The sequence below is a fragment of the Fulmarus glacialis genome, unplaced genomic scaffold, assembly GCF_000690835.1.
Source record: "Fulmarus glacialis isolate BGI_N327 unplaced genomic scaffold, ASM69083v1 scaffold21751, whole genome shotgun sequence".
Classification (NCBI taxonomy): domain Eukaryota; kingdom Metazoa; phylum Chordata; class Aves; order Procellariiformes; family Procellariidae; genus Fulmarus; species Fulmarus glacialis.
Genome location: NW_009193722.1, coordinates 3,700 through 25,368, shown reverse-complemented (window position 1 = coordinate 25,368; position 21,669 = coordinate 3,700). Strand labels below are relative to the sequence as shown.

Here is a 21,669-nt window from a genome sequence, read left to right as displayed (position 1 = left end):
GTCTCTAAGTGACTCAGGCCACTTCATCACTGTGAGGGCAATAAGGGGGGAAACAGCTTTATTAGGCCTTGGTCCAAGAAGGGAAAGTTTCTATTTGTACTCCTTTGTCAGCCAACAGTTTGCTGTCGTGAAGTAACTTCCTATTCCTCTGCTTCGGTTCACCTATCTGCTAGGAAAGGGGGATAACAACAGTGAGTAAATATTGATCTGCTGTCGGGGAGAGCTCTGAGGATTAGGAAATTAGCAAAGGATGGAATAAATCTTAGGTTGTATCACTCTACACCAAGGCTGTATTGCTGTCGTTGCCAAGTATCAAAGCACAACCCTTAGCCATGTTACAAATCCCCTTTGCCCATTTGGTTTTCAGGATGTGCAAGGAATGTGCTCTTCATATTTATTTTTTTCATCATGCCTCCATGTTCTTGCGGCTCATTGCTAGGCACAAACATCTGTGTCATGAGCAACCACATGTTTTTCAGCAAAATGCAGATCTTTGGATGTGAGTTTACACACACACACCTTGTCCTGTGCCTCTTGCTTTTGTAGTGGGAAGTGTAGCGTGAGCTATTTGGTGCTTAAACTTGTGCCTTTTTCGGATGCAGTTTCCCTGATGTGATGATGCCATCTTATGCCCGGAACCCCTGGTCCTGTGTCTTCTTCATAGTGTATCTCTCCATTGAGCTGTACTTCATCATGAACTTGGTGAGTCTCTTGTTGAAGCACTTGACTTCTCTCTGCCTGACTTTGGAACTCATTCCCCAGCAGAGTCTTCCCCATTCCCAAGAGTGCTCTGTAGTAATCTGAGACCCTGCAGCAGGATACTTCTAGAAATGGCAGCTTTGCTACACGTAGGAGTCTTTTAATGTTTAACCACAAGGAGTTGAACTAAATCACAGAAAACAGAATGATACGAGTATCTTTTAACTTCTCTCATATTAATATCATGCTTGGAGTGACATACTCAGTGGCATGAAATTTATTGTCCTTTTCTGTCTTAATTATTTATCATAAAATGGCATTTTATTATCTGCGCTTGCCCGAAATACTTTGTAAATCAGTTTGAAGGGGATGAAATTACTAAGTATGGCAGGACCTGAAGAGTGCTGATAACTGCAGTGTGAGAGCATGGCTGCTGTGCTGGCCCTGCTTCTTGCAGCATCTAGGGCAGGGCCAAGACCAGCTCAGGTGAGGATGTGAGCAGTGGAAAAGGGGTTGTCAAAGGAGTTGAGGAATTCTGCAGCCCAAGGTGAGTGATTTGATGCTTGTAGTGGGCTTGGATTTCGCTGCTGCTGTCCTAGATGGAGGGTTAGCTTTGACATGTGTTTGCCAAAGCTCCCGTGGAAGGGTGAGTCCAGAAAGCAGCCCTCAAAACCCACTTTCCGGGAAGAGGTCAGGATCTTTTAACAAACCTTTTGATACTGTTTTCTGTTGGTATGTGTGGGGTTTAGCCTTAGCTCTTAAAACCACTGGCAAGTGTTAGGAGGCCAGAAATATCTGGACCTTTTCCAAAAAGTGGATCAGTGTGTGTGCAGTGTGCTTGGTGATCCTTTTGTGGGATCCCTTATGGCCAACGGGCCTTCGCTGACTCCATTCTGCCTCAGTCAGTGTAGCGCTTAGTAAATTCCACCTGCAGGCAGTGCCTCTCCTTGCCTCTGGATGTTCCTGCCTGTTTGAGAAGCACCGGCTCAGGTAGCCCCAGAGTATAAGGATCTCTCCTGTCTTCTCTCTGCAGCTTCTTGCTGTTGTGTTCGACACTTTCAATGACATCGAGAAGAGGAAGTTTAAGTCCTTGCTGCTGCACAAGCGCACGGCCATACAACATGCCTACCGCTTGCTGATCACCAAACAGGTATCTGCAGGGAGGCTAAGAACAGCCTGGGGTGTGGCAGGAGGGGAGGTCAGCAATGTTTCAAGAACACCAGTGGTCTGGAGTATTTAAAGAGTATGTTCCAGAAAAGATGATTTTTGTCTGTTGACTGTAATCATACTCACCAAGGACTGCTGTTTTTTCATTTGTGTAACTTGTTTATATCTCTTTCTGGAGAAAAAACCAAGTAGTCTGAATTTCAGCCCCATGTGAGGTTATGGAAGTGTCTTGATAAAATGAATGAAGTTTGTTCTGGAGAGCATGCAATCATTGATTTCTCTCTGATTCAGTGTGGGTCACTTGAGGGCTTGCCTCTCAAGCACCAGTACTTAGAGGAGGGGTGGGTTATACATGTGAAGGTACAGTACAATTGCTAGATACTGCATGAGTAAATGGTGCAGAAACAGAAGTAGTTCACCTACAAACAACTCTTTACGTGGACAGAGCACTGGAGGAGAGGGTTGATTTCTTGCTTAACTTGTGGAGCAGGAAGAGAAATAAGGCCCAAAAATAACTAACCCATTTCTAGTAGATTAGTTCATGTTTAGGGCACATTCATTATATGAACAGTTCCTGAGGAATAGCCGATAGTCTTTAAAAAGTGCCAGTAATGGAATCTGTTAGGCTGTCTACTAATTTCCCAGGAAGAGTGGTTGAACTCTGTCGCTTGGGGTGTCTGGTTGGACAATTTTCACATGATAGGGCAACGGGGATCAGCTCTGCATTTGCTGGAGGGACCGACTGCCAGGAGGGCTTCCTGATCTCTGTGCTCTGGGATAAGCTCAGTACGTTAAAGTAATAGCTTAGGGTACTTCTGGGGCTTAGTTATAATGGCATCTTACGATAATGTAGAAATCCTGCTTAAAACAAATCCAGAGTGAGAATTAAATACGCTAGCCTCTATGTGCTTCTGCCTGATGTCGCTGCTTATGACAACATTCCCTTGTTTCTAGAGGCCGTCTGGAATTTCCTTCAAGCACTTTGAAGGGCTGTTGCGGTTTTACAAGCCTCGGATGTGTGCCAGAGAGCGATATCTCACTTTCAAAGCACTGAATCAAAGCAATACTCCTTTAGTCAGGTAGGATGGTCTTACTGCTGCACCCAGAGCAGGGAGGTTGCTTTACTCTCTGAAGCTAGGCCATACTTCAGAGAGGATGGCTGGGTTTATGGAAGGAAACTTGTCCGGGATGTGGGAATAGAGTTATATGATTGAAAGGATTTGGCTGGGAAGCAGGGAGCTTGGAGGGGTGGGTACCCTGAGAGTTGAGGTTTTTCTACGGAGGTGATGGAGTTCCTGCGTGCCCTCTTGTGGATACAGTGCTCTGCTGGCAGTCACCAGGCAGCCTCTGTTTCCCACCTCCCCTGCCAGAACAGAGGAGCGAGAAATTGAGGAACAGCATTAGAGCCTGCAAGGAGCATTTCTTCACACAGTGCAGCCTCGCAGCTTAAGAAGTTTTTGTTTTTTTCCAGCAGCTGGCTGTGTCCCCCAGGGTTTTGTTAATTAAAATCTGGTTCTGCTGGTGCTTTCAGGACTGTCATCCTCTGTGTTATGAGGCAGAGAATTACCATTCTGGTGGGTGGGTGCAGCTAACTCCAGCCAGCATGGAAGTAGAGGGAATTAGAGCAGGAGACCTTCTCTTCCTTTTCCTTTGTTCTGGCCACAGACAGACTTGGAGTGAGTCTCCCATGAAACTGGTGCCGATGCTTCTCCTTAAAGTCAAGTGCCACAGAGAAGTGTTGAAAATGGCATGGGCAGAAAGGCTGAGTTCTTAAATTTAGGCACCTAATGACGCTAGGAAGAGTCTGAGAAGTTCAGCAGCCTCACTTTCAAACACCTAAAAGCTGTTATAGGCCTGACCCTGAGCACCTAGACACTCATGTTTTATGAGTTTCTTTGCTTTCATGTCCTTTTTCAAATTTCATTGTTACCTTGAAAAGAAAATGTGCAAAGACGTTAGAAAAAGACTGTACGAGTAATTAAGTCCAAGACTTCGTAGTAAATCTCTATCCCTTGGAGTTTGCTATCTAAGCCTCAGGTCTTTCCTCCCAGTGGTAAAATTCTGGAGTTCAGTAGACTCAGTTTCCTCTAAGGGCTGTAGCGTTACAGAAAGAAGGTAGGTTTTGCATCCTGTTCTGGCTATTGTCAATCAGTAACCTTTGGTCAGATGGGGAGGAGGTCAGTGTTGAGTTATATCAGCTGTGGTTGCAGTTCTAATAAGGAGTTAATAACTTCCAGGGACTCTCTACTGTTGATGCGTGTCAGGGACAATTAAGGATCTAATCAAATCCAAGGCTCTGATCAGATGCTTCTTTCTGTTTTGCAGTCTAAAGGATTTTTACAATTTCTATGAAGTTGTTGGCTTAAAATGGAAGGTAAGTATTTATTGGGTGGAGAAGAGGGGAAGTGTGTGGGGGAGGGAGAGCAAAGGAGGCCAGTGATTAAAGAGAAGGTCGGTGAGACACAAAGGCAATCTAAAAGAAGCAGATGATGGCGATAAGGTGGGTCTCCATCACTGCACATTTTTTATATGGATGTAGCATTGACTTCTGATCATGGTTGTTCTGCTTCCAGGCAAAACGAAATCGCGAGCACTGGTTTGATGACCTTCCACGGACAGCATTCCTTATTTTTAAAGGTAACAGGCTGTGTTTTCATGACAGCATGTGTTTAACTAGCAGGAAAAGCATTTCTTTACAAAGACCTCTGAAGGGACCTTCTCTTATGTCCCTGGTAAACAGCTGAGGGAAGGCCTAGTAACCAATGCTCTGTGCATTCAGAGCCTCCAAGGCCAGAACCGTGTATTCAGAGTCTCCAAGGAAGATTTCTGTCATGTAAATATTCCCTGTGCTCTGACCCAAATCTCAGCTTCCTTAAAATAAGACACCTCCTGGCAGAAGCTCTGTAGCGACCCGGACCCTGAGGTCACGGAGAGCTGTATTCCTTTTTCAGCACAGAAGTTAGGTGGGGGTTTATGATTGCTGAATCTAGTAGAGTTTATAGAGTTTCTCCATGTCCCAGTCACAGCAGTGACTGTTGAATGGGATTTGTGTTTTCACAAAAGCTGCTAGGCTTCCTAGTCCCAAGATGTGGTTGCAGCGCTCGTACAGGTCAAGTGCAGCTGCGCGGGAAGGGGAAAGAGGTCTGAAATAACCATCAGTGTAATCTGTCTTGCAAATGTGATTTATCTCCCATGTCCCAAGTTTCCTGACTGAATGTAGCCATTCAGAAATAAGAACTTAATCTGCAATTTTTTTTCAGTGTTGTATGCTAGTGGGAAGCAGTTAACGCCATCTTGATCCAAACACACAGCTGCCATAGGAGTCCTACATATCTCTGCTGATGCACTTAACCCTCCTTGACAGCGTATGTGTTGTTCCAAACATGGGCAGTGCTTCAGCAGCTGCATTTACCTCTGTCCACACCACAAAACTAGTACATAGAGGAAAATAAAGGCCTTGGGGGTTAAGGATAGAGAGTTCATGGCTGCTAAAATTCTAGAGGAAATTTGAACTTGGTCCCAAGAAGTAAAAGTTAATAATCTGCTAATCTGTTTAGTTTCTGTGCTGAGGATTGGTATGAAAAATGTCTCTAAGGAGAAGATAGAGGAAGCTGCGTGTGAGGTATGGAGGATCGCGTAAACATTTGTTTTGTCATACTTTTCTTCACGCAGGCATCAACATCCTTGTGAAGTCCCGCGTGTTCCAATACACCATGTGTAAGTAGAAGTAACGAGCTGTCTCTCTGCTAGGCTCCCTTCATCGTGTGGAATCTGGGATGCTTTGTCTGTGCCAGCCCCTCCAAGGACTCAGCGTGGTGGGGCCTGGTCTTTGGTTTGAGCCATGGCTTGTGTGCAAATTCTGGAGTTTTGATGGAGAGGGAGGGAGCTGCATGCTCGTACTAACCACTGCTGCAGCCTGGGCTCTCAGCTGTCGCTGTGTTGAGTCCTCTGGAGAGGCTTGTTGGTTCACTGCTTCATAACGCACTTGTGTGTCTGATTCTGTAGGAGTCAGCTTGCTGCATTTGGGTAGGTTGGCGGTTAGCTTTCACAAGCCTTGAGGTTTTTATCTTGCAGCTGAAGGATGCTGGGTAAGGAACTGCCTGCCAGTCAACCACCTTTTTCTGTGTGCACTTGAGAAGGTGCAAGCGTCCTCGTTGCCGGAGGGATTGCTTGGTAACTGCACTGCCTGCAAGAATGATTCTGTGCTCCTCTTCTCTAGAGGAGGAAGAGTGCTTACTTGTGGTGCTACTCGCTAAATGATCTGTTCCTACTCAGTAATTTGGGGGTTTTTTGAATGTTGAAGGAGATGTTTTTTGTAAATTAGGATGCTAAACTAAAGAGGGTGGGGTGGGGTGAGGAGACCTGAGTGAAAAGGAGAAGTCCTGCACCTTCAGTTCTCAGGATTTGAATATTGGGGAGCAGCAACAGATCCAAGCTGACAGGGCTTTGCCCTGCACTGTTGGGGACTCTTCCTTTGTACTGCGCTGCTGGGGAGATCTAGTGGTTCTCGAGACCTCATTCCAGAACTAGGAGGAAGCTGAAATAGGCAGGTATTAACATGGCAGAATGTAAGATCATTATGAGTAAAAATGATTGAGCATGATTCAGACCATTGTTTTGTTTTAGTGTTTTGTTTTAGTTTTGTTTCCTTCTGCAGATAAAGGTACTGCATCTGTTAAAGGCCTGGGAAAAGTCAGGGTAGAAGTTTTGCAACTCTCTCAAGTTATGAGTTCAATTTGTTAGTTGAATTGGAAACACTGACCCTGCTGCTTGTCCTATATTGTACTCTTTTTGTTAGCCTACAAAATGGATGTCCACTGGTCCAGTATTGTTTTTGCTATGGGTTTTTACTTTGTTTTCCAGATACGGTGGTGGCTGTGAATGGAATTTGGATTCTTGTTGAAACATTCATGCTGCAAGGTAGGAAACAACGCAGCTTGTTTCTTGACTATGATGCTGGGGGATTGAATAAAGGGAAGGCTAAAAAAAGTTCTTCTTGTGTCTTGCAGGAGGGAATTTCTTCTCCAGAAACGTCCCATGGAGCTACATAGTCTTCCTCACAAGTAAGCTGATGCCTCCCAACAGAGCTGTGTCATTTCATAAGGTGGGGAATAGACAGCTCTGTTCCCAGAAGATTATTCAGTTTTAAGTTAAAACTTAGCCACAGGTGTACAGACTCCATCTAGAATAATGCTGTGCCTGGCAGGGATCGTCAGCATCCACACAGACCCACGTGGACGCTGCTGCATTGTTACGCAGCTCCCTGCGCCACTGCAGTCTGGGGAGCCTCTTACTTCTGGTGCAACTCCCTGCAAAAGCTACTGTATTACTCTTAAAGCTTGCTTCAGCCCTGAGAGCAGAATAGCCTTGTTTTGTAGGCACAGCGTGCAAAGTGATAAGCTCCTCCAGACTTGTGATGGCTCTGTGTGGAGTTGCTCACGCTGCTCTGTGCTGCACTGACTGTTTCAGGAGGCATTACCAGCTCTGATCTGACTGCAGCTGTGAGCTGGCTCTCTGCCACGCAAAGCAAGGCAGTCCTGTTGGAGTACAGAGTGCAGGGGCACGCTGAGGAGAAGTCTGAAAGGACTAGATGAACTGGTTGACGAGCTGAGTTTTCTAATTGAACATCATCCCCTCCATAAATGTGTACCTTAGTCTTCCTTTTCAGCCCAAGTATAAGCAATTGCAACTTCATGTGCTGGTTCATTGCACTGCCGTGGAACTCTTCAGGGGCGTGAATTCACTTCCCTTCTCCTGCCAGTGTCTCTTGCTCAAGCGGAGAAGAAAAGTATAGCTCCGATGAATCAAAATAGTGTGTAAAACTGCAGCAGAAGGTTCTCTGGAGAATCTAGGAGAGGTTGCTAACTTCTTACTTAACTGCTGGGTAGCTCTAGTGCTTCCCTGGCCATTAGTCTTCCAAACACTTGTTACGAAAGTTTGAAGGCAGAGGCACTTTGCAACACTCCTTTTCACAAGGATGTTGTCATCCAGCTCTTCACTTCTCTCCCACTTGGAACCTGGAAAGAAAGACTTTGGGATGACTGAAACAGGCCATCATCATGTGATTGTGGCATTCTTTAACCTACAGGCTCACAAGGTGCTGCCAGGACAGGGGGTGAAGTATTCAGATGGCTCCTCTTTGAAAGGATCTCTCTCTGCAGGTCGATTCCCTACTCCACTTTCTGGCCTTTGCTACAGGAGCTTGTGCCTCAACATTTATAGCGTGTTAGCCAAGTAACTGCTTTGTAGACTGCTCTGGAGAGAAACCACCATGAATACGGGAATATGTATTGATTTGGAGGGAAAATGTCTCTTTGGCATCTCACCGAGAGTAAGGAGGATGGGTGGGAGTCTGTTAAACCTATGTTCAGCAGTCCTGTACTTAAAGCGCCACACATCTTTGAGGGCAAGCCTTTGTATGAGCCCTCCACGTGATGCTGCTTATTTCTGTCCATGGCTGTTGTCTTGTTTTCCAGTCTATGGCGTGGAGCTGCTCCTGAAGACCACTGGACTGGGGCCTGTCGAGTACCTGTCCTCGGGTTGGAATCTGTAAGTGCACACTGACGTTTTGAGGGAGCGATGGCAAAAATTGTTGGGTTAGAAAGACTGATTTCTGAGATGAGTTTTTAAGTCTGTAGACCTGATCAGCAGGCTATTACAATCCTTCTGCCCTTGGCCTTGTGCATCTTGTTAGGCTGGAGCAGCACTAAGTACCTCCTCTCTGCTGAAACATTAGTGATAAATCATTGCTCTTATTTTATGGTTTTTTTTTTTCTTTCTAGCTTTGACTTCTCGGTCACGCTGTTTGCATTTTTGGGGCTCATGGCACTGGCGTTTAACATGGAGCCATTCTACTTCATTGTGGTCTTGCGACCCCTTCAGCTGCTGAGGTGAGACGGGAAGGCTGGGCGAGGAGCACAGAGAGCAGGTGGGGAAGAAAACAGCCAGGCTTGTTTTGCATCAGTCCAGTTGGGGACCGAGCTCCTTACCAGGAGAGGGCGAGGATTGCTCTGTGGGTACGTGACCATGGCAAACAGGAATTGCGTGGGGTAATGAGATTAGCCAGAGGTATCAAAATGAACGATAACAAAAACTTGGGATGGGATATGAAACCCCGTGCTTTGGAGCTTAAGCTGATCTCTAATAGAGATCAAGGGATTTACCGGGGGCAGATTATCCTGTGTCTGCCTTCGTGGGGTTCTTACACCTCCTCTAAATTGTCTGATGCTGTTCAGAGAAAAGCTCTTCTGTCAGGGTGAGACAGTTTGAGCCAGTTTAATAATTTCCATTGAATTACCAGAAATTACAGTTTTCAAAGGATGCTGCTTTCTAGGGTGAAGTACAACCCTGCTCTAACTGCGTCTCACACTTTAAGCAAGACTGCAGCCTGTAGCCTCTCTGCAGCTCAGTAAGATGGGTCTGATTAACCCTCTCATTTCGAGGCTGTTACGGAGGTACATTCACCTTCGCAGAACACTTTGAGAACCATAGGTGGAAGGCATTTCAGAGGCAAAATGTTGTTTCGTTAAAACAAACTAAAGTAATTTAGCTCTTCAGTGAGGATTTAAAGAACACTTTATGACACTCACGGGGGAAAAAAAATAATGTTTTCTCTGTTGCTCCCCTGCCAAAGCCTGTGTTTGGCAGCTGTGTTTCTCTGTAAAGGCTGATGGAGTTGCCAAATCTTAAATTAGCAGACACAATGTAGTTTTCTTTCATCAATTTTTATTGGGTCATGGGGGAAACACAGAAAAGCTTGTGTCTGAGGAAAGGAGTAATGAATCCTCACCCTGTACACAGGACTAGTTTAAGTTCTTACAATTTTTATTTTTCTAAAAATAGCTATTTATGCATCATGCTGTGTAAAAAGATGTAGACTCTTCCCTGAGATTCCTCAATCCTGTAAACACTTAGTTGAATGTGTCATAAACATTCAGATGGGACAACGCGACATTGTTAGGTGAGTGGAGACCACTTGAGCAAGAGCTTGTGAGTTTGGTGTCAGGAAACCTTACTGTTCATTGACCTGGGAGGTACAGAGAACTGTGATACTCTCTTTAACTATTCCCAACAACACCAGGAAAGTTGCAGTGCGTGGGTAACTACTGGCTTCTCCTTTCAGGCTATTTAAATTGAAGAAACGCTACAGAAATGTCCTGGACACTATGTTTGAGTTATTCCCCCGGATGGCCAGGTACTAACTTCTTCTCTTTGAGTGATGCCAGGGAGAGGGGAGTGAAGGTTTAGTGTCTAGGGCTGGGGACAGGATAGGGACCTGTCAAACCTGCTAACCGTGTTTATGCTCTGATCTGTCAATTGATTGTTACTGATTCTTCAGTGTGCTGCAGTGGAGTGTTAATCTTCCAATTTCTTGGAGCAGTATGCGATAAGAAATGCTCCAGCACCCTAGGCCTCCTCCTGCTTTTGTGTTAGGAGGATAACTAAGAGTCGATGCTTTTTTAATTTTTCTCCCCCATCCCAGCTTTTGGTGAGAGTGGAGGCCCATTTGGGAGGAGCATTGGCATGGATATACTCAGCCCCAGATGCTTCCCTGTCCTTAGTACAGCCATTCGAGAGCATTATTGTGAAATGGTGGGTCAGAAGGAGCTTGGTTTCTGAGTGGGGCATCCTCAGACCTTCTTCCCTTGAAGGAGGTCTGAGGAGAGCGTGTTAGCTAGAGAACCCTGTTCTTGGCATAGTCCCTGCATCCAAGGACGTGGAGGGGGCAGAACCAGTGTGTGTTGTTTTTTATTAAAGAAACTGTGGCGAGATGTTTGTTTACCAGAAAAAGACAGACTGGGAGGGAATCCAGGCTGCTCTTTAGTTTCTCTCTTCAGCAAGTGGCAAGCTCCTTGTCCAAGGACTTCTTGAATGACGGCAGGCAAAGAACTGCAGAGCCACAGTGGCAGGGAGGGTGGTCTGGGGTTTTCAGTGCTGCTTCCCATCTGTTGGAAATTCCTTCCAGAGAAACCAGCCTGTGACTTTGTGTTTCCCTGCCTTAGCAACTCTTGAGTAGCACAGTACTCTTTCTGTTTTTGCCTCCAGCCTGGGTTTAACCCTGCTGATCTTCTACTATTGCTTTGCTATTGTTGGCATGGAGTTCTTTGCTGGCGTGGTCTACCCGAACTGCTGCAAGTGAGTACTGCAAATCCATCCCCTCCTGCAGCGGGTTTGGTGCACAGCCAGGAGCAGTGCCTCTGGCAGCTCTGTCTCCCTGTGGAGAAGGGGCCAGAGGATGGGTCTCAATGGGGTTTTGCAGCTAAGGCAACATGCTGGGAAAAGCTAGGGGGAGACACTTCACTTCTCTAGGTAAGATTGGATGAAATGGCTTTTGCATTGCATTTGGAAAGGGAGAGGCTTCTGTGGCGGGGTTGGCTGGTTTTAACAAGCTCTCTAACTCGCCTCAGGTAGCTGCACTGGGAGGACTTACTCGTGATACTGTGGCTGGAAACTCTTGTAACAGCTACTCTTGAGCAAAGTTGAGATTTTTATCTTGGTGACACCAGAGTTGCTCTGCTAGACTGTTACATATTTAGGCCTCACTTTGTACAAGATAAATTCACCTGGTCTTGGAAGCTAAGCAGTCCTGTGCCCTTTTCATCTTAAATGATGGCAGATCACTTGGAAATGCCAAGCTTTAAGGGTGTGAACCAAGGAGTCTAACTCAAACACTCAGTTTCTCTGGTATAATATTTGCTGAATGATTAGAAAGACTTCATGTAGTCCCTGGGCTTGTGCTGAGCTGTGAAGAACAGAGGCTTTCTTTTAGAGAAAAAGCAAGAGGTAGAAACTGCCACCCTGCTCACCACCTTCTAAGTGTTTTTGTATTTATAACCCTTGAGATTTTCCTTGCTTTTCCACTTCTCTTCTTATTCTTTGACCTGGTTTCCCCAACCAGCACAAGCACAGTCGCAGATTCCTACCGCTGGGTGAATCATACAGTTGGCAACAAGACGGTTGTGGAAGAAGGTTATTACTATCTCAACAACTTTGACAACATTTTGAACAGCTTTGGTAAGGGCAGTTTTGTCTGTAGCAAAGACTATTAGTGCATCTGTGTTCCTGCAGAGCTGGGTGGCAGGACTGTAATGCTCATGTAAGCCTGGGACTCTCCCAGAAAGTCCTACTAATGCACCTCAAACTCTCAGCATCCTGCTCTTTCTGTCTGGAGGACTCCAGCTGACTAATTGTCCCATGACTGTTTTGCAAAGTAAGCATACATCTCTTAAAAGCCAGTGTGAAGCCAGCAGATCTGTTCTGACTGGTGATCAGACCAGACTCCCAGAGATGTTTAAGTCACTACCCTTCTGAAGAATCAATGTGATGCTAGTACATTTCTTTAAACGCACTGATGAAGAATAATTTGAATGTGTTGATTACTCTCCATGATTTTTCTTAATGTGTGAGCGGAGATGCTTATCTCGTGGAGATTTCAGAGGTCTCCATGGTCTCTGGTGAAAAGTTAGGTCTGTTTCTGATTTTTTTTTAAGAAATACAGATTAAGCCGTACTCCTGGTTCTGTGGGTCTAACCCCCTTTGTCTGAAGTAATTGCAGTGATGAGGGTCTGCATTCTGTCTCCGGATTTGCTGGCTGTATTGAAACTTTGGTGTCTTGCATCAGTCTCCCCTGTCAAATACTTTGTCTAAGAATCACTGTAAAGTAGGTCAGGATGGATAAAGCAATTGTCTGTATTTTTTCTCCCACTTGTATACAGTCACGCTGTTTGAGCTGACAGTCGTCAATGACTGGTATATCATCATGGTAAGTAAACCTCAGCTACCTTGTGTGTATAGACAGCACAGACTCTTTGCCAGTTGAGCTAGATCTTCCACGCCACCACTGCTTTCTTCCCCTGGTGATGGGAGATGGGCCGAACATTGTCAGTTCTTGTTGCCAGACAGCTTTTGCTCCAGATCGTTGGGTGACATTTGACCTCTGGCATGCTGCTGGGCATGTTTTCTTGTGAATCTTGACCAGCCTTCAGGCCAGGTTTTGCAATCTGGACAAGTAAGGTCACTCTGTATTCCAGCTTGTCACCCTGCTGTCCAAGCTGTGTTCTCATAGCAGCAATGGTTCATACAGCCACGGGCTTTAAATGTTCTGTATGCTTGCATATAGGAACCTCTCCTTTTAGCTTGAGAGGCAGATTAGCTGCAAGGACCAGTTGGGGCATTGAGCATTGCACAGGCAGTCCCTGGGGCTAACTGTGGAGCCATGAATGAGAGATAGATAGTGTTTATGCTGCTTTATGTCTGTCGGCAAGCAGTTAACAGCAGACTCTCCCTTCTTTTGTGCACCACTGACTTCTTCCCTCTCTTCTTTAGGAAGGGGTGACATCCCAAACCACTCACTGGAGCCGTCTTTACTTCATGATCTTCTACATTGTGACCATGGTAGGTTTCTGGACATGCTTTGTGCATCAAATAGTGGGGATGAGGAGGGGAGACAGCTTTTACTGTGTTCCAGAGGGCGCTTCCATCCCTAAATGAGGACAACTTTGCTCTTCTATATAAATATCTTCCAGAAACAGGTGTGAGTCCACATCAGTTGCAGAAAGTTGAATTTAAGGGCATTGACAAAGCTGATTCTGCACAAATCTGGGCCTGGGGTAAGGACTAGGGCAGCACAGAGTTTTGTTCTGTCCCCATTGTAGTTGACTGTTAGCAGTTTACTCATAGGTAGATGTGTGAAACGTGCATCTCCTCTGTCATGGAGAAGCTGGGGAGCGTGGAGTTGAACCACAGACCAAATGCTTAGCTTCATGTTGAATTGGGCTGGAAGAATATCCCAGCAGCAGCCTCCTGACCTCTTCATGTCCTCTCCCAGGTGGTGATGACAATCATTGTGGCTTTTATTCTGGATGCTTTCGTCTTCCGCATGAACTACACTCGGAAGAACCAAGATTCAGAAGGTCAGAACTGAGGACTGGCCGACCTACAACATTGTGTCTTCTCTCCCTGGTGTCGTATGTCTGTAGGAGAGAATGGGATTGGCCAGCAAAGACCAGATTTTTGTTTTAGCCTGACTTCCTAAGCTCATTCTTACGCTTTTGTGTGATATTTCTATCCGGCCTTCCTGCTCTGCCCCTCATCTCTCCCCCACCACTCCCCCTAAAGTGTGTGTGTGTATGTGTGTGTTTATCTGTGTGTGTGTGTGTGCGCGCGCACATATGTAAACTTCAACTTCTTGAGCTATTTCAACCAAATTATTTAAAGATAGGAAGTCTGCACGCATTTCATGAAAGAAATCTAGGGAACATTACAGCAATGATGTAGCAAAACTCAACAAGAGACCTTACAGGAAGGGAAGGTGATTTTTCTTTTAAAACCAATTTCCCTCCCTCACTAATATACTCACCGGCACCAGAACATGTCTCCAAGCAGCTTGTCCAGCATTCAGGCACCAAGACGCTGGATCCAAGTGGTTTGCCAGCACTCTGTGCCATGACATGGAGGACAAGGGATGCTGCCCATCCAGTTCTTTCTGCATCTCCAAGTTGTACTTAGACTGGTGACTACGTGCTGGTTTTGGACATATCTTTCTATACCCTTTAGGAACTGACAGTGACTTGTCTCTCCATCCCCTCACCCCTGTGAGTCACCAGTTTTACTCACTGTCCTTTGTCTCCTGAGCTGGGCGTCTGAAACTGCATGTAACTTCATGACCTGCTAATTTAGGCGCCATAAACACATTCATCTCTTATAGCCCTTCTCCTGCTATTTCTTCAGGTGATCTACACCCAGACTTTTCTATTCATTCTCTGAGCAGACTAATCTTAATAATTCTTTACACTTTTCTGCAGGAAGGAGATATAGCCACTGCAAGTATACATTTCATGCCAGTCTTCCCCGCAGAAACATGGTGAAGGCCTGAGCCACAGGAGTAGCTTTGATCAGCCCCTCATCTTTCTTAGGTGCCAGAAGATCCAAATGTGTGGCGCACGCTCATAGGAGCCAGGCATTGTTAGTTACAGAAACACTTTTCATTGTGATCCTTCCTGTACCCAGTTTGAAGGGTGCAGTGAAAGACATTTGTTAGCACTTAACTCCCAAGCCGTGTTAGGCAGTTGAAGGTCAAAAGGCAGCAATTCCTGTGTGATTAGTTGCTTTGCTAGTTAATTTACAGGCAAGCAAAAAGCTACAAGACTTTTTTTAAGATACTGAGGAGTCTGATATTTTAAAAAGCTGAGATGCTTGCTGGCCCTACACACTAGTTAAGTTCTTCCCTGCCTTGCTGGGGGACCAGGACTTACATGTTCTAGCCACAAAAGTAGGTACAGAGTGTGCCTGACATCTGGCTTGGTCCGGTGTGCTGTTAAGCTTTGCCTTCCAGGATTATCGTAGCGGCTGATGAAGCAATGTCCATCTCGGTGACTTTTTTTTCTCTTTCTTTTTCTTGCCTCTCCAGAAGACAACGGCATTGTGCTGGAGAAGGAGATCTCCAAGGAGGAAGTGGTTGGCATAATCGAGCTGTACAAGCGGAGTTCATCTGCCACTGAAACCGCTCAGCTGCAGAAGATCGTTTTGCAGATGGACAAATACGGGGTAAGAGGAAATGCTTACTGCAAGTTCTCGGCTTTAGGGGAGGGAGGCGTACCAGGGCCACAAATATCTTTTTGCTGTCTTCTAGAGAAAAGCTGCATGTGTCTTTGTAGTGTTGAGAGCTGAGCTACTGGAGGAACTCTGCAGTATTGGCACAAAGTTTTGCTGCTCTAGAAAAGTAGCAGCTGAATTTCCCCTGCACTCTGAATAGCCTTGACAAAGGCTCGTTGCTATTGCTTGCCTCTAACTTCACTTAGAGCTGTCCTGGCCCAGTACTGTCTGGAAAAAAGTATATTTATTTTCCTCTAAGGAAGCCACTGTCTTGTAATTCTCCTGCCTCTCTCTCTGTGCCATTGTACGCTTAGGCCCGGACAGTCCTGAAACATTATGCAGCAATATGATGGTATCGATTCCAAACACCAGGCTTCCTTTCTCCATGGCACTGCTTACATTTTCATTCCAAAACAGGATGGACAATTGGAAAAATGAGCTGACCTGGGTAACTGCTCTTGTCTCAGAACTGTTGTCTCATGCATCTGGGAAAAGCTTAAGTGGTTGTTCTAATAATAGCCATTATATTCTTGTATCACCACTACAAAGTGCAGGTGCTACAGTCTCTTAGGTGACCCTTATTTGCTTTGGTTGGCTTGGTAGTAAAGGCTGAGCTCTTGTTCACACAGACAAAATTTGGAATAGCGATGCTGATTCTGATCAGAAGCAGTTTTCAAGACAATAAACCAAAGGAGGATGCTGTCCTTAGCCTTGCAATGGAGTCCAGAATGATGATGCCAGACTTGAGGTTTCTTTTGTTTGTCAATCCTGTTCATATAACTCGTGGTCAGAGAGTAATTCAGACATCAGCTCTCTGCTTACATGATTTAAGAAGTCCAGGCCCATGGAGTAAATGGTGTGGTCTAGACAAGTGGGACCTGCAGTTGTTCTTAGACGAGATCTTATTTGGAAGCTTGGGTTTGAGCCTTGTTCCCGGCACTGATGTTATGTTCATCTGACTAAATTAAGCACCCCTGACAGACACATCCACCCGAACTACAGCTCCCTTTGTAGTCTTTGGGGATCTGCTCAGTGTGATTCGTCTCAGCCTGCAGTAGATGCCTGCATTTGTTCAGGTGATGTGCACCCTAAAATGCCTTTTTCCTGTGGCAATAGAAGGAGCTCAGGATAGCCCGAGCTCATCAGTGGATGATGGGTGTCCGCAGGAAGGATGCCTGAAGTTCCAGGGACTGATCCTGTGGGCTGCTCAGTGACCGATGAATATCTTCTTTGTTTTTTCTTCCTGCTTCCTCCAACTCTTTAGCAAATGTCAACACTGTTTCTGGGACGCAGATCAAGGACCAAGAGTGATTTGAGTATGAAGATGTATGAGGAGGAGATACAGGTATGTGGGCCTGAGTTGGAAATATCAGCAAGTCTCTGTGGTGATCAGAACATTGCCTAGAATAACAAACCATCCTTTTAAGCACTGGAGGCCTTCCTCCTCCAAGACCCAGGCAGCCATGTGCTCTGTGAGAAGGGTGGGCAGTAGATGAAGTGTACTTTAGATTGATCCTTTCTTGCACTCAGGGACTTTCTTAACCCACAGAGCGCGTCAGAGCCTCCTCAGGGGGTCCAGGTGCCCGGCTGTGCAGGTGTGCGTCAGCCGAGTCACAGAAACCAGGCGTAGGCACTCCGGCTTGGCTGAGCTTACCCAGACTCACCGAGGTGGATGTGTTTGCTGGGGCTATGAGCACATGCGTAGTGCGTTCCTGGGGCTTGGCTGCTGAACGCTAATTTGTTAAGCCACTGGAATGTGATTGTGTTTGAGCTTGGGCGTGTCTGTCTGACACAGAAACGGAGAGTTCTCCCAGGCAGAGTGCTGCTTGGTGCGAGCAATGCTTGCCTGGTTTTCCTTCAGAATAGCCAGCTAACAAAGATGGGAAACACTTAAATCAACTGATTTTCTGGATTGTTTAGGGCATTTCTGCTAGTGCCCTTCGTGGTCAGGAGCTTTATGCCATGGATTTGGTCACTGTAGTGCCTGCCAGACATTCACCTCCAGGTTGAAGGTCATGGGCTAATGTAATGATTAGTACTGAAAGAATTAATCTTGTAACCATCTGAATCTGTCCTTTGTCCCTTGGGCAGCTAGCTTGGGGATGAGTCTTCAGTCCCCCTAACAAAAATAAACATGTTATTTGCCATGGAGCTGCATGGAAATCTGCAGAGAAGCTCCCGGCCTGTCCTGCTTGGTCTCTGATTCAGGGATGTAACATTTTCTAGCACCCTGGGCGCTGCCTGGGATTGGGAGCACCTTTGCATATCCCAAAATCACGGGGATACCAATACTAAAGTCCTAGACGTTCAGGAGGGACATCCTGAGAGAGGGATGTTTCCTTGCCCAGGTTTGTCAGTTCAGCCGGCTGTAGCTGAGCCATGGCTGGTACTTCTTGCTTGGACTGTGGGTGGCAAGGTCTCGGCGTCCGTCACAGCCATGCTGCAGTTAACCAGGTTGTTCCAGGAGGTTAGGCTATAGCCAGGGCTTTGGGAAGAGCCCCTCTGTGCCTGAGCAAATGTGCCTTCACATGGCAGAGCAGCCAAAGGCTCCGCCCTTCAGGGTCCTGCTGGAGGACTGCGAGGCCAGTGTGGGGCAAGAGCCTGATCTTGGTGTGTTTGGTTTCCTGTTGCAGGAATGGTATGAAGAGCATTCCAGAAAAGAGGAATCTCCGACACCATTGCAAGAGCCTGCATCTGCTTCCAACAGCTCTCTGAAGCCCCTGAGCCGCCGACAACGCTCCCAGACTGTCATTTAGGCCTAGCTAACGCAAGCCGCCTTCTATGCAATAACCTAGAGTATTACTTCACAGCGTATATGTTGGGATGGTGTATATAGATCTGTTCAGTGTACTGTTTGGCTTTAGGGTTTAAGTCTCTTCCCCTAGGCAGTGAATTGCTGAAAAACCAGAGGCCCAGGGGACTCTGTGTGAGGCTGCTACACACAGATTGAGCATGATGCCCATGCTCAGCACAGAGTGAACACCTTGGACAGAACAGAGACCTTCTCCCTCGGAGCCGCTTCCCAGGCTCAAGCCTGCTGTTTGTCTTACCACTAACAGACCTTGGGGAAAGGGATGTGTAATCCATTAACGGCAGGAAATGCGCTGAAGCCACCTGCTTAATAGTAAAACTTTTGCCCTTTTGCTTAAAGGGTACCATTAACCTGGGAATAAAAGATCAGGGAGTGATTTTTTGTTTCTTCTCCACCTTCCTTATGCAAAGAAAAGGGAGGTGATGTGAAATTTCAGCACTTTTGGAAGAGCAGTCTGCCTTTCCCCTTTTTGGCACACCTAGATGCACTCCCCGTAGTAAATCCAGCTCTGATCACTGCATTTAGCTGTCCCTGAGCAGTTCTGTGGCAGCTGGAGACAGAACTGAGGGCCAGCATCTCATCGTGTTATGACCGTAGGTGGGACAGGAGTCTGGGGAGACGAACTGTGTCTCTGCTGTAGCTATCCAGCATCGCTGCTGGTCAGTGCTGCCTGTGGCACTGCCCGGGAGTGGGATCACCTCTGTGAACCCCAAAGCTCCTGTCTCTGTTCAGTGAGAGGGGGGATTCGCAGGGTGATGGTGGCTGTTGACCCCTGTCACTTGGCCACCTGCTCTGTAAATGGCAAATCTCTGGCTGGTCCTTAGCTCAGTCAGATGACTCGGAGGAAGAAATGGGAGGTTTTGCAGCTCCAAGTCTGACTTATTTCTGCCTGGCTCTGGGTTAAGGAGAGCTTATGGGCATCAAACAGTACTGCTGGTTAGTCCTCAGCCAGGTCATTGCTGTGTTTATACAGGTGAGTGAGTCCCAGCGCAGCAGCGCTGCTCCTCCCTTGCTCTCACCCTTGCAGAAATGTTCTGGCTGGCAAATGCTGACTGAGTTGTATCTTAGGAAGATCCACTGAAGAGCTTTACCGTTCCCCTGAATTTTGGATGCAGGAGGAACGTGGAGGACGACAATTCTTCTCACCCATCTGCTTTTCTGCAGCTGGCAAGGAGGCTGCGAGACCTGGTAGATGAGGGATGGGAGGAAAGGGAGGAAGAGGGATCCCTTCCCAGCTCTGCCACGTTTATTCTGTCATCATGGCAGGTTACATCATCGCTCATGTTTCATTGCCCACAACGTGATGAGAACCTGTCTAAGTCCCCTTTTTTTCCCTGTCAGCACAGAAAGTGCTGAGGGCTAGAAGTATCTGTCAGCTGGGAGGCTCCCCTCGCCTCTTGCTGTTTGATCTTTTCTCAGGTTCAGACTAACAGCAGAGCTTGCTGGGGAGGCTTTCTCCTTCCTCCAGATAGATCAGGCAGTGGGAGATCTGTGTGCCCGTTTCCTTTGTCCCACATACCTGTTTTTTCCTTGGTAGCCTCACCACGTGGCCCAAGGACAGCAGGAGAAGACTGATCCTACCTGGGCAGCTCAGCAGCATTTCCTGGGTGGATGAGACTTTCAAAAGTAGGCAAGACAGAGCTGCTTCTGAAAATCTCTCCCTGCACATAGCATGGTGGGAGCATTTGGGCTATGGGATGGAAAGAGCGGGTGAGCTGCTTTCTGGGCAGCACGCACACCAGCGTCTGCTCTCAACCCTTGCCAAATTCCCTGGGTGCCTCAGGGCAACTCTTTGTTTCCTTTCTGGGTACTGCAGGTATGAAACTACTTCTGAGCTGAACCGTGAAGGACCTTAAAGGACTGTTTTCCAAACCATAAATTCGACCACAAATTAATGAGCAGTGCAGTTGTTGCTCTTGCAGTTGCTCTGCATGGAGTCGCAGCCTGGGAGATTTATCCAGATTAGTCCTGGGTCTGCAGGAGATGTTGTTTATTCTGTTTTAAGTTGTGGGCAGGATGAATGAGCATTGTGAAGGTTAGGGGAAAAAAAGATGTGGCTGTGTTTAAACTCCACATTCCCCTACAGCCTATTTCTCCCTGCAGGGCTGTCAGTGACTTTTTTTTTGGGTGTTTTCTGGGTGTGAAAGGAGGCACAGCTTTAAGCTATAGGGAGGGGGGCACTAACCTGCTTAACACGCAATAACAAGGCTCTCGTGTCACAGAGCGGGAATGCTTGGACTGGGGTTCGGGGCTCAGGTGCTGCTTCCGTGGTTTTGTGCTGAGGTGTTGATCTGCCCCCGTGGACACACTGTATTAATTATTTTTGCAAACCAAGGAGGGTTGCAGAAGTTTACTTCTTCCATACGACTTTGGAAGGAAACAAAGTTTGAGTACGGGGCATCCCCTTCTATTTATCCTCCTCTCCCCCACCTGACACACAGACTAACGACAGAGACAATCATTTTGTAGGGAGCAAGGGAGGAAGCACTGTGGGATTTTGTATGCTGGCGTTTTGTTTATAAAATGATTTTATGGACATGTCTGTAAAATATTCTCTAGATTTTTTTCAAGCACACTAATAAAAAGCATCCTCAGCTTTCTAAAGGCAGTGGCTTTCTTTCCTCCTTCCTGTGTTATTCCAGAAGCAGGGCTTGGCCGCAGCTGAAGCATTTCCACAGTGTTTGAAGAGGAGCGGTGCCCGCCTCCCTCTCCGGTGGCAACTGCTTGCGTGGGCATATTTTGCATGCATGCCGGGCCGAGCTGCTCTGAACCCTGGGTCCTGGACATTGCAAAGCCCAGCTTCCCTCTGCCTCCCCCTGCCAGTTTTTTTCCTAAATGGTAAAATAGTGCTTTCAAATGTATGTTTTTTTAAAGCTACCCCAATGCAATGTTTAAGGTTAGAAGGGCTTTTTTGACCCTGTACCTCTGTATTGGTATGTTGGCTGCGGTTTCGATTGCTTTAGCCCTGCTGCGTGTAAGGAAGTGGGGCTTGTCTCCCTGGATAATTCTGGCAGCTGCTGGTAACTTGTGAGCACGTTCAGGGCAGAGCCAATAGCTGCAGGCACAGGGAGCATTATTTTTTGTGAAAGCCCGTATCTGGTTAGAAAAAGGAGAAATTACCCAGGTCCAGGAGGCCGCTGGCACCCCTAGAAGGGAGCAGGAACCTGGTTGCGTGTAAGGAAGTGGGGCTTGTCTCCCTGGATAATTCTGGCAGCTGCTGGTAACTTGTGAGCACGTTCAGGGCAGAGCCAATAGCTGCAGGCACAGGGAGCATTATTTTTTGTGAAAGCCCGTATCTGGTTAGAAAAAGGAGAAATTACCCAGGTCCAGGAGGCCGCTGGCACCCCTAGAAGGGAGCAGGAACCTGGTCCGGCGGTTGTGCTTCTTGCAAAACAGCC

At 46.7% G+C, this 21,669-nt stretch overlaps 1 protein-coding gene across 1 annotated transcript in view; it reads left to right on the top strand.

The window, feature by feature from the left end:
* TPCN1 (two pore segment channel 1) overlaps positions 1-18,352 on the top strand; it is a 45,936-nt gene extending 27,584 nt beyond the window's left edge. The window contains exons 9-27 of the mRNA XM_009587555.1: positions 603-702; positions 1,733-1,849; positions 2,821-2,945; positions 4,192-4,240; positions 4,440-4,503; positions 5,539-5,583; positions 6,730-6,786; positions 6,876-6,929; positions 8,343-8,415; positions 8,649-8,756; positions 9,989-10,060; positions 10,912-11,001; positions 11,765-11,880; positions 12,582-12,628; positions 13,192-13,260; positions 13,694-13,778; positions 15,275-15,411; positions 16,724-16,804; positions 18,093-18,352. Of these exons, the coding sequence (XP_009585850.1) occupies positions 603-702; positions 1,733-1,849; positions 2,821-2,945; positions 4,192-4,240; positions 4,440-4,503; positions 5,539-5,583; positions 6,730-6,786; positions 6,876-6,929; positions 8,343-8,415; positions 8,649-8,756; positions 9,989-10,060; positions 10,912-11,001; positions 11,765-11,880; positions 12,582-12,628; positions 13,192-13,260; positions 13,694-13,778; positions 15,275-15,411; positions 16,724-16,804; positions 18,093-18,215 (1,612 nt within the window). The 3' untranslated portion in view covers positions 18,216-18,352. The remainder of the gene's footprint in view (positions 1-602; positions 703-1,732; positions 1,850-2,820; positions 2,946-4,191; positions 4,241-4,439; positions 4,504-5,538; positions 5,584-6,729; positions 6,787-6,875; positions 6,930-8,342; positions 8,416-8,648; positions 8,757-9,988; positions 10,061-10,911; positions 11,002-11,764; positions 11,881-12,581; positions 12,629-13,191; positions 13,261-13,693; positions 13,779-15,274; positions 15,412-16,723; positions 16,805-18,092) is intronic.
* Positions 18,353-21,669: the final 3,317 nt, after the last annotated feature.